Below are 12,750 nucleotides of genomic sequence, written 5' to 3'. Positions count from 1 at the left end.
CTAATTTGGCAATGAGAGCTCAGAATGTTAAAGGATTTGACTGGAACGTTGCCTTACTTGGCCATTGTATTTGTAAGATTGTAACTTGTAGTCCATTTTATTTTCCAACTGACCCTAACAGCACAGATGGCATTGTCAGACTTACTGCTACTGAAACATCCTCAAAGAGGCAGTTTTTTATGATCACTTGGTTGGCACATGTTACTATAGGTTTAAGTTGTACAAATGCTTGCCTTGGACAGGAGAAATACATTTAGTAAAACTATATAATTTTTTTTACAACTCTGTCCTTGCAACTGGCAAAGCTTTATAAGAAGTGTCCTGTTCAATGCCCTATCCGTGTTCCTATAATCATGAATGTTTTCTCACCAGTATAAAACTTCTTATAATACTATTGTTCAAGCACAAGTAGTAAGCACAAAATGCCCAGGATTGTATAAATGTAGTTATGATATTCATATTTGTGAACATATTAGCCTTCTACTTGTATCATTATGCTTTCCCATATAGTATAATAATGTCTTTTAAACAGCTGTTAAATGTGTCCCATCCATTCAAGCCTATCTACACTCAAGTTTTACCGATATAACAATTTCAGTTAGAAATCTTTTTTTTTTAACATTGAAATTATTTATAACTGCCCTAGTGGATGCAGTTATAAAGGTATGCAGGAATAAAGTGACTTTTAAACCAGTAAAGTTCTTCCTCTTCCGATACATGGATAGCTATACTGGTATAAAATACCTTTATACCGATATAACTGCCCTCATGCTTAGCAGGGAAGGTATTTCTACCACTCTAACTATAGCAGTATAACAAAAACAGTACAACTTTCTAGTGTAGCCAAGGTCAGTCTTACGGATAATATGCTAATTAAGGTTCTGTGGCTGATCATTTATAGAGAAGCAGAGGTTTACACTTAATTCCACTGATAGTATAAAGTTTCCACTTCTTACATGTCCTGGGGTTGTCATTGTGATTCTGATCATTGCTGCCAATCACTTTTAAACCTCAAACTTTGAATATTTGGAGAGCAATGATTAAGTCTGAGTAAATGAATTATTCAAATGTAACGCTTAAAATGCAGTGTAAGAGCATGTTTTAAGCTCTTTGCTCAAACATCCTCTTTCCATTTTCAAATGGCTGCTGCCAATCTGACAAATAGTTTGAAGTGCTAAAGTGCAGCACTGTAACAGGACTTCAAAGTGCTAAGCAGAGTCTGGAAAATATTTTGCTGAATTCTTGTGAAGAATGAGCTAAAGATAATTCTCTGATGCCACCCAATGATAACATTTATAGGAATAAACAATCCAAATCAGCATGTTATTTTAGAGTACTGAGAATTGTCCACCTTTAAACAGAAAGCAGTGCCCAAACTTAACTAAAGCAGAACAAACCCATCCCATAAACTGTGATCTGCATGGAATCTATTGAAATGTTGAATCAGGTTCCATGGGTCAAATTCGAACAGCTGTTCCTAAGTGGGCCAGTTGTCCATATCTCTGTAATAGGTGAATATTGGTATACTAGGAAGCGTTCAGTTAAAATCTTGATAAACAAAACACCTTAAAAATGTATTTAGTTAAAAAGTGCTAAACAAAAATCAAGTTTTGCTATCCTTACTTCTGTCCTTTTTCCACATACAAATCTGAAGATTTAAATAAAAACCTCCATTTTTAGTTGACATTGCATCATTAATGATATATTTTTCTGCAGTACCAGAGTTCCGCTTAACACAATTTTTAACAGAAGGGGTGAAGAAACACAAGCCAAAACAGGAAAAGAACAGGCTAAAGAATATTTAGATAAGTTAGTTGTATTCATGTTGGCAGGACTTCATGAAGTTCACCCTAGATGAAGCAATCTTGGAACCATTAGGGATTATTTTTGAGAACTCATGGAGGACAGTGTGGTCCCGGAGGTCTTGAGAAGGGGAAGTATAGTACTTATCTTTAAAAAGAGAAACAAAGAGAACCTGGGAAATTATAGACCAGTCAGCTTAGCTTAGATATTTGGAAAGATACTGGAACAAATCATCAAACAATTAATTTATAAGCAGGCTAATAGGGTTATAAGGAAGCAGTAAGGACACAGTCCATATGAGATTCTCATAAGCAAACTAGGGACATGTGGTCTAGATGAAATTACTATAAAATGCATGCACAATGGTTTGAAAAAACATACTCAGTAGTTATTAATGGTTCACTATCACAGTGGGAGGGTATGACTAATGGGGCCCACTGGAGTCTGTCCCATTTCCAGTACTAGTCAACATTTTCATGAATGACTTAACTAATGGGATGGAAAGTATGCATATAAAGTTTGCACATGACACCAAGCTGAGAGGGCTTGCAGCACTTTGGAGGGCAAGATGAGAATTCAAAATTGGTAAATGAGAGACTTGGTCTGAAATGAATGCGGTAATATTCAGTACAGACAAGTGCAAAGTTCTGCATTTAAAAAGGAAAATTCAAATATCCAAATACAAGGTGAGGAGTAATTGTTAGGTAGTTAAAAGAACAGGGGTACTTGTGGCACCTTAGAGATTAACAAATTTATTTGAGCATAAGCTTTCGTGGGCTAAAACCCACTTCATCGGATGCATGTAGTAGTACTGCATAAAAGGATTGGGGGTCAGTGTGTGTTATGATGGATCACAAATTGATTGAGCCAACAATGTGATGCTGTTACAAGAAAAGGCAAATATCATTCTGGAGTGTATTAAAAAGAGTGTCATATGTAAGACCTGGAGATATTTGTTCTGCTCTACTCAGCACTGGTGAGGCCTCAGCTGGAGTATCATGTCCAGTTTTGTGTGGTACACTTTAAGAAAGATGCAGACAAAATGGAAGTCAAGAGTAGAGTAACAAAAATGATAAAAGTTTTAGAAAGCCTGACCTATGAGGAAAGGTTAAAAAACTCGGGATGCTCAGTCTTGAGAAGAAAAGACTAAGGCAGGGGTCGGCAACCTATGGCATGCGTGCCAAAGGCACGCAAGTCGATTTTTAATGGCATGCTGCTGCCTGCCGGGTCCCAGGCACCGGCCCCGCTCAGCCTGCTGCCGATCCCAGGCCGGCAGTGGGCTGAGGGGGGGCCAGTGGCCAGGACTCTGGCAGGCAGCAGCGTGCCATTAAAAATCCTGCCCGCCCCAGCCCGCTCTTCTCTGCCCCGCCCCCCGCGGGAGCAGGATGAAGAAGCTTGGTCCTGCCGGCTACTGCTGCAGGGCAGGCAAGCTCCGCTCTCCCTCGCCTCTTCTCCCAGTGTGCTGGGTTCCTGCCCCTCCTCCTCTTCCTCCCTGCTGCCAGTCAGCTGATGGCCCTTGCAAGGGAGGGGGAGAAGCAGAGCTTGCTGCTCTGCTGCTCGGCGGAGGGGACGGAAAACAGGTGGGGATGGGGCCTTAGGGAACGGGGATGGAATCAGGGCATATCCCCTCCAGCTCCCTGCTGTGAGCCACTCTGGGCAGGGGGCTGGGAGCACCTCCTCGACCCTAGCCCACACTCCCAGCCCTCTGCCTGGACCCCTGTCCCCCGCCCACAACCCCAGCCCCGACTCCAGCATCCCCCACACATACCCAGCCCCCCCACACTCCCTGCCCTGACTCCTGCAACCCCCACGTTCCCACCCCGAGCACCAAACAGGAGCTCCAGCGGGGGGCCCCCCCCACATTCTCACCTGCACCCTTCGCACCAAATGGGAGCTGCCCAGGTAAGCACTCCACACCCAAACCTCCTGCCCAAACCCTGAGTCCCCTCCCTCATTCTAGCTCCTGGCCAGACCCTACACCCCAACCCCCAGCCTGCTCCTTCACCCCCAGCCCTGTGCTCAGCTCAGTGCAGAGAGAGAGGAAGAGAATGGGCTAGAACCAGGGAGAAGGTAGGTACCTGCTCAGCCCACTGCTGGTCTGGGGTCCTGGCCACCGGCCCTGCTCAGCCCGCTGCCAGTCTGGGGTTCTGACTGCCGGCCCCTTGCCAGCTGGGGTCCTGGCCACAGGCCCTGCTCAGCCTGCTGCCGGCCTAGGTGAACGGAACTCCAGGCCAGCAGCGGGCTGGTGGTGTAAGATCAGCATTTTAATTTAATTTTAAATGAAGCTTCTTAAACATTTTGAAAACCTTGTTTACTTTACATACGACAATAGTTTAGTTATATAATATATAGACTTATAGAGAGAGACCTTCTAAAAAATGTTAAAACGTATTACTGGCACGTGAAACCGTAAATTAAAGTGAATAAATGAAGACTCGGCACACTGCTTCTGAAAGGTTGCAGACCCCTGGACTAAGGAGTACCCGATCAGTCTTCAAATATGTTAGGCTGCTATAGAGAGGACTGTGATCAATAGAGTTCTCCATGTCCACTGAAGGTAGGACAAGAAGTGATGGGCTTAATCTGCAGTGAAGGAGATTTAGGTTAGATATTAGGAAAAGCTTTCTAACTATAAGGCTAGTTAAGCACTGGAACAGGTTACAAAGGGAGGTTGTAGAATCACTGTCAGTGGAGGTTTTTAAGAACAGCTTAGACAAGCCTGTCAGGGAAAGTCTAGGTATAATAGGCTCTGTCTCTGCCGCGGGATGGACTAGATGACTTCTCGGGGTCCCTTTCAGTGTTATATTTCTATGATTCTGTACCTTCCAGACAATGTAAACAAATAGATTCTCCACACCTCAGAGCTTGCAGTCTGTTAAATGTAAATGTTAACTTCTATTTTAAGGTCCTGTCTGAACCCAGCACACTAAACAGCAGTGGAAAAAATAAATATCTCACAATCTTCATATAATATAATGTTAAGTCAGAGTTGCTCTATTTGCCCAACACATTTATGAATAGATTTTTCACTCTCCATGTTATGTTGCTTTTCACATTTTAAAAATATAAAGAATATTTCTTTTGCAGTACATGAATATATTTATGTATTTTGGCCCAACAGTAACATTTATAGCAACTTTGCTTAATGAAACCACCCTCATATTAAAACATATATCACTTTACATTCACTACTGTCTTTTTGGTATTTCTTTGAATATTTTTTACACTCTGGAGATGCTGTTTTTTTAGATCAAGGAAAAATGACTTAAAATGTGGCGAGTGACTGTCAAAATGGCACCTCTTTACTGGATAGATCTGTTATGTGTTTGTATGTAATTATATTCACTTTAGGGACATATCTTTGCCTTTTACTTCTGTTAGCCATAACAAAGGTAACACAGCTAACAAAGTGAGCCCAATGTCTGTTCCTTCTGGCTCATCAGCAGAGTTGTTTACTTGAGATTCAATTGTTTACACTTGTGCAAACCAATTAAAGGCAATAAGATTACACAGGGGTCACTGAGCCAATATTAGAAGGTTGTAGAGCTGCCCAGGTGTAACAGAGGGCCTAAACTGACCTACAGAACCTTGATTACTGGTGGTGGAGTGAGAAGAAACAAATCCAGCTTCACTGAGTCCAGGTTTAGTTTGTAGTTCTGGCAGGCAGCTTATAAGTAACAAGATTTTTATGAGTACCTTTTCATACAGGAATTGAGACCGATAAACTTTGGACTCCCATTGTGATGTTTTATTATTCACTTTTTTTGAGTAGAACCATTCAGTGTAAAGCTTCTGAATCTGATCTCAATACTAAACTTTTCTCTGTTCCTGTATGAACAGAAGTGCTGGGTGGGAAGTAGTTTTCCCATCATGGTAGAATTTTTGAGATTTTGAAAATTTTTCTTATACTGAATCAAGACAAAAAGTCAGTCTCAAATTTTCACCCAACCCAAAATCTGATTTTTTTTTGATTGGATCAGTCCAAATACTTCAGCTAGGTTTTGACCTTTAAAAATTTTTTTAAACTTTTTTTTTACTATGTTAACTTGGATTTTTAAATGAAAAATCATTTAGACTTGCAAAAGAACTTTTTCATTTGGAAAGTGTCAGAATGACACCTTTAGACAATCTTGATCTGTCTTAAGGTTGCAACTGAACTAGCACAGCAAATAGCAGCAGAAAAAATGAATATCTTGCAGTCCTCATATAATATAGTGTTAAGTTCATTTGCTGAGCACCTCTCTGAATTTTCAAAATTTTTTCTCAATGGAAAATTCAGAATCAACCCTTTCCCACAAACAGTTTAGGTTTTGATGAATTGGCATTTTCTGACCATCCATATCCCCCCCCCCCCCAAAAAAAAAAAAAAAGTTTTCTCGAAAAAATTCCTGACCAGCTTCATTTAGCAGCAGCAACATTTGTTCAGTTATCTGGTTTTGCCATGAAAATCCAAGTAGGCTGGGCACGTTAACTTTTTTCTATATTGTAAACATAAGTTACAGATTCTTCTTAAAAAATAAGTCTGTTTAACGTAATAGTTGCATGACATATCTTCCCCTGCAGCAAATTGCAGAAAGTTTAAAAGATGAACAGAAGAAGTTGCCTTCTGATGCTTCATTTTCAGATGTGCGGCTAGAAGATCCAGAGTCCTGCAACCTAATAAAATCTGGTATGTTTGGGAATATATTTTATAATATCAAATGAAGTAGTAAAATAGACATAGTGGGCATTAATCTAAGCAAATAATGAGAATTATATTTACTTTAATAAAATATTATTTTAAAGTATTTGGAGAATTTTGGGAAGAGCTTGCATAAAAGGAACTTTGACTGAAGAATTTTAATTTAAACTTTTTAAAATTGTCTTCCCAGAACACCTCAGGAACTGGATTTTCAGTGTGTTTATTACCTGCCTTAATCCCGTGATGGTGATTGTGGCATGTCTGTACTACAGACGCATTCATTCTGCAAAATACTTACTCCTGTTGTCAAGGGGCATAGCATCTTTTCATATGAAGTATAATAAAGAGCTGAGATCACAGGAGAAGAATGGGTTTTTTGTGATTCTGGCATGTGTGTTACATGAGCGCTCTGGAAGTTGTAGTTCAAGAATGTTTTCCTGTTTAAAACATAGAATCAGACAGTGATTGCATCCTTTCAGTGTTTTTCTTAACCGATTTCAATAACTTGTAGTCTAGTTATTGCAATAATTCGTTCTTTAGTCTATGAATTTTATAACCTCATTTTGGGATCCATGTTTTTATACATTTATAAAGGTAATTAATTCCATAAAATTTGGTTTTGTTAACACCAGAATGCCACATGAATACTGCTTACATGCCTTTAAATGTGCCTGGAATCCCTGGATGACTTTTTTTCCTTCCATCTTACTACAACTTATTAATATTCTGCTTCCCAGTTGTATCTTTCTAGCTCTGGCAGTTGTCTTCACTATTCCATGGATTTATCATGGTTTCCTACTGTGGACATACCAGGCTGACACACCAAAGACCCAGACTAGAACCAGCTAGAACACACAATTCTAGCCTTGAACAAATGGTAGGACCTCCACAAATGGAAGAGATTGTTAGACTATCCCCACATCAGGACATTGCAGGCTTTTGTTCCATGACTGGTTCTGAGACTTCCTTTTAGTTTTTATTTTTTAAAGTGGTTGTCACTGAGGTTAACTAGTTGTTGCCCCAAAATCTGGGGGAAAGATGAGTTCTGTGGAGTTCCATGCCACCAGTTGTTAAGAAAACCCAATCTGAATGTGCACAGTTGTTTTTGCACCTTCTTTGTCATGAAGGGTGCCCTTGTAACAGGGTTGTGACTTCTAATAATCACCATGACAAAATCATTGTCAGCTGTTAGGACAGAGAACAATGTTGCCATATTAACATGGATTTTAAATTCTATATTTCAGCTGTATTAAATCTGCTCAGGTCATCTACTGTACAGCAAGGAAAGAATAGCAAAGTAAACTTAATATTATTCCTTTTCTCTCCTCCCTCTGGGTGACCTCTGGGTTCCTGTTAAAGCCCTGTGGGCCCTCCTACGTTTTCCCCCCTGTCTTTTCTTCCCCATAACTCTCTTCAGTAGTTATGCATCACATCCTTTTAGCAGCTAGGATGCTACAGTAACTTCCAGAGAAATGCCTATAGAAGTAATACATTTAACAAAGGAGGAACTAGATCTCCTTTGGATAGTCAGTAGTACATATAAAATTGGCCAGGGGTGAAGGAGTAGATGGTTGTCATTGGGTGAAGGAAGATACGCAGTCTCAGATATGGGTCACTGACTGGACCCGATGGCCTGAAGAATGAGTGTGGTAGCAAAGTTATTTTCAAATGTCTTTTAGCAATTTTTTTTATTTAGGAGGGCAGGCTAGTGTTTTCTTTTTGATAACCATGTATGCCCTCTTCTTAAATACATGTTTCAGAGTATATTCACCAATTCAAGATCACTCAGTGCATTTTCAAGATGAATTCAAACCCTACATAGCTGCCCGCATAATCTGTGCATGTATATACTGGAAGTCAGGTTTCTTCCCTCTGAGGAGGTTGAAAACAAAGTAATTTTGTAATGTGTAACATTCCTATGGAGGTCAGCATTAAATAACATTCACTATGTATTGTTTTCAGATTGAAGAAGAGTGATAACTTTTTAATGTGTGTTTTCTACCTTTAAATAGGTACCGCAGAATCCCTTAATCCCAGACCGCAGACTATGATTTCACCGGCAGATCTACATGGAATGTGGTATCCCACTGTCAGAAGGACTCTAGTGTGTCTCTCTAAACTGTACAGATGTATAGATGTATGGACCTCTTCTTGTAACTTACTGTATCATTTTAAGTTAAAGTAGATAAAAAGAGAATGGATGACAAATTCTAAATATTTTTGTCTAAAAATAACTGGAGAACATTGATATCTATCTTTTGTTAGCTGTTGCCTTTTTTGCTGGTCTCATCTTATTGCAAATTGGCAAATTGCAGATTGTTCAAAGACAAGTGATTTTGCAAATGTAAATTTAGAAATGAAGCACCAAATCAGGTCCAAAATTGCATTTGCCATCTTGCTAAGATTTTTTCAACAGGTAATGTTTAAAAAGTTACATACCACACCACACAGATTTAAAAAAAAAGAAAAAAATAATAATGCTCTATCTCAATCGCAAGTTATGGGATTGATGTAGAAATTATTGGGTGAAATTCTGTGGCCTGTGATATGCACTCAATCAGACTAGATGATCATAATGGTCCCTTCTGGCCTTAAAAATGGAATAATTTATAGTTACCTTAGAAAATGTTTTAAATCTTTTGCATCACATTTTTAGTAACTGTAAAAGTACAATAGCAAGAAACGGACAAATTTACGTAAAATAAAAGACTACTTTAAGCAGTGTTTCTCAAATGCGGCCACCAGGTGCTTTTCTTGTGGCCGCAGCCTCCTGGGCTGTGATTGGAGGGGCGCAATAGAGCAGCCCCTCTGACTCCCTGTTGCTCCTGGATGCACTGCCTTGGTGTTGATTGCTGGGGCCACCAGCAGCAGCTGGGTCCTGCCTCCCTCCAGAGACACCTGGGGTAAAATGCTGAAGGAGAAGGCAGCCAGTGAATTCCCCACCTTCCCAAGGGTAGTGGGACTCAGGCTTTGGGCTTCAGCCCTGGGATGGCGGGGCACCAAGCTCTGGCCGGGGGCTTCGGGCTACAGCTCCAGGCTGTAGCTGCTCAGTGACAGGGCCCAGGCTTCAGCTGTGGGGCTTCAGGCTCCAGCCCCCTGTTGTCTCCCCCGACACCCCATCCAGGACTTCATTTGCCCCAGGTGTGGCAGGGCTGAGTAAATCTGCTGTGTAAAGTGATACTTGTACGTTTATTAATATCACTTTACACAGCAGATTTACTAATTAGCAATAAATAAATTACAATGATTTGGACGTGTATATGTGCATATTTATTTGTTTTTCCTAAAGCTAATTAAGTATTTTAGGAAGAAGTGTGAGAGTGGCCACCAGCAAGAGTTGATGGTGGCACTCTGAGGCCACCAAATTTTTTTTCTGAGAACCCCTGCCTTAAAGTATATGAAAGTATACAACAGTGTGAATCTGTGTAAAGCACATCTAATAATCACAGATACAATAAACACCCTGTTCATGGAGATGCAAGAAGTACTTATTCCGATAACTTACTCTTAAAGGAAAAGTTTCATAATTAGATTGTCATTTAACAAAACTACAAAAAGGCTGGTAAATATCTAAGAAACCCACAAAACACATGCATTTTTGCTGTATGTTGATTTTTGTTTTTACTCAGTTGATAGGAGACACAGCAGAAGGGCTACTTTATCACTTTTGAAGAAATCCTTATTTAAGAGGCATAATTTGTGAAAGTGTGGGAGGTGTTAAATGGAACATGGAAAAATATAATAATTAACATTTTGATAATCTCAGTAAAAATAGACAAGTACTTCTTTAGTGTTTTTTACTGTTTTTGGTTGGAGCCCACTCTTTGAAAGAAAGAGAGTGCAGTTTGGAATTATTTACATAGCCCAATTATAAGGGAGTGTGTATGTGAAGAAACAGGGATCATTGATCAGCATACAACTGAAAAGAGTTTCAGTTTTCAAACTGAAGTTTTAAGTGGACCTTTTTAAAATCTGACGCTTTACATATATTGTTGAGTATCTAAAGCCCTTGCTACGCTACACATACAAAAGTGTTTTTGTAACCAGTTTTTGTGACACTCTCATTTGACTGTTTACAGCAAACACAGTGGAGCCAAGTTCAAACAATTTTTTTCCCATGACACAACAGTGGGTTTTGTGTGTCCACACCTTACTCTATATCAGTGTGTTCTGGGAAAATCTGAGTAACCGTCCTACATTACCTAAGCAGGGGTAGGGTGCACAGAGGTATGCACGCAGAGTGGAGCAATGCAGTATGAGATGTCCTACTACCCAAGAGAGCTGTGAGAAAGGAGGACTAGCCACAGTTGGTTTTCCAGCTCAATCCGGTGGTGACATCTACACTGCAAAAGTAGTGTGCTGAATAGTTACAGGAAGACCGCCATGTTCTAGCCTAGGCCACTGGCAATGGCAAAACACTGTTTAGGTGCCATGGTTACTAATAGACTATTAAGCATGTGGTGTATAAGGACACAAACCATATTCAGAGCAACCATGTCACTAACTGGTTACAAACTCTGTTAAAATTTGTAGTATATGTAGTATATTCCTTATTTTAGTTGCTTAATTATGCACCCACCATATCCAGTCTGTTTACTTGTTATGAAAATCTTTTATATTTGTGGGTTCCATTGCATCTTCCTGAATGTGGAAAAAGTGTTCCCTGCTAATGTGGCTCCAACCCTGTACACTTACGTATGTGCTTAACTTTATGCATCATATGCGGAACCTTTGACTTCAGAATCAGAGCCACCGTCCTGTATGTTCTTTAAGCTATGTAGAAGGTTGACAAACATTTTTTTTCCTCCCTCCAGAGGGCAGTATTCCAAGGATTATCACAAGAGGCTTTATCTGCCTGTATTCACTCACTGCTGGGAGCTGCAGATTCAATTTCCAAAAATAAGGTCAGGCAAAGTTACCTTTTTGAATGCAGTAGTGTTCATTAGGTAAGATTCTTTCATATATAACGAAGGCCCTTAAAGAGTTGTCCAGAATTCTGTTGAAATCTGATCACAATACATTGTCTCTGTCCCCAAAGATCTGTTGGAATTGCTTGCATTCCACTGTGATATAAGATGTGGTAAAGCAGAGAAAATGATGCATACACAAACTGTGCTGAAAAACTACACTTGCAAATCGTAGAGATAAAGGTTATAGGCTAGTGTAACTCATATGACTCAACTAAACAATAGATTAAAGTGGGATTCCTCTAATCATCTCTGCACCTTATATTTCTCTGTGTCCTATACTTTTACTGGACTTGCATGTGTTATAGTGAGTATTAAGTTCCGTACTGGGCGAGTTGATAAGACTGTTCCTTGCCAATATTGGTCTGTACGATCAAAAGAGGTGCTCTTATCTATCATTTCTTCTTAATGGAACACTGTCAATTTAGTTGGTGTTCTATATAATAAAAATATTTGTGAAAACTTTTTCTTAAATTTCATTGAAAATACATTTTAATGTAAATGTTTCTCTGTAGTTTATTGAACACAAACATTGGAGTGTTGTTGCTAATTCATAAAAGCCAGAAAGATAAATTGCTACAAACAAAAATAAAATGTTGTGGGCTATAATAATAGAGCAAACTTAGTGGATTGTATAAATGGCAAAAATATTTAGAATTTATTTAAAAAAAAAAAAGAAAAAAAAGTCCCTTTGTTTCAGTTACCAAAGCTGGTTGTAATTGATTTGAAATACACCTACTTGTTTCCGAGTGTCATTTTAAAAGCATAATTCATGAAACTAATTGATAGATTCAGGGGAATCCAGTGATACAGGAAAAGTTTCCTTAAAATTTCTGTAAATTATTATCTTTCATATGCAGCTTGTTCAGAGTTCTGCAGTTATTTGGTATTGTGTCAATATCCTTTATTAGATCAACCTTGATAGAAAGTGTTGTAGAGACTGAGGCCTTGACCCTGCAGTGATTTCTGTGCAGGCACCGCACTTCCTGGTATCGGGGTTTACGGCACTTCATCCTGGGGCATGTTAATTTAACACTCACTAGAGCACTGTCAGATGAAGTCATTCATTTAAAAAAAAAAAAAGCAAATTTCCATACTGTATTGTTAGAAATGCCTTGTTTTATTAAAAATGTTAATTTGATTTACTTTTCATCAGTTTTGTTCATTATTTGTTTTTTCTTTTAAAATGTTTTCTTTTTTAATGCCAAAGTACAGCCATTGCAATGCAAACACATGTTGCTGCTTTGTTAACTTAATCTTGGAGAAAAATCTGTCCTACCTAGCAATAGCAACTTCAGA

The 12,750-nt window shown here is 39.2% G+C and overlaps 1 protein-coding gene across 5 annotated transcripts in view; it reads left to right on the top strand.

Annotated features, from left to right (window-relative positions):
- The window catches only part of COG3 (component of oligomeric golgi complex 3), a 49,690-nt gene that overhangs the window by 22,463 nt on the left and 14,477 nt on the right, over positions 1 to 12,750 (top strand). For all 5 annotated transcript variants that reach the window (XM_073344705.2, XM_073344695.2, XM_073344687.2 and 2 more), the window contains 3 exons: positions 6,367 to 6,472; positions 8,497 to 8,621; positions 11,299 to 11,388. In XM_073344705.2, the coding sequence (XP_073200806.1) occupies positions 6,367 to 6,472; positions 8,497 to 8,621; positions 11,299 to 11,388 (321 nt within the window). The remainder of the gene's footprint in view (positions 1 to 6,366; positions 6,473 to 8,496; positions 8,622 to 11,298; positions 11,389 to 12,750) is intronic.

This window comes from Lepidochelys kempii, chromosome 1 (genome assembly GCF_965140285.1).
Source record: "Lepidochelys kempii isolate rLepKem1 chromosome 1, rLepKem1.hap1, whole genome shotgun sequence".
Lineage (NCBI taxonomy): Eukaryota > Metazoa > Chordata > Testudines > Cheloniidae > Lepidochelys > Lepidochelys kempii.
The sequence above is the reverse complement of the archived record's forward strand: the minus strand, read 5'-3'. Positions and strand labels throughout refer to the sequence as shown.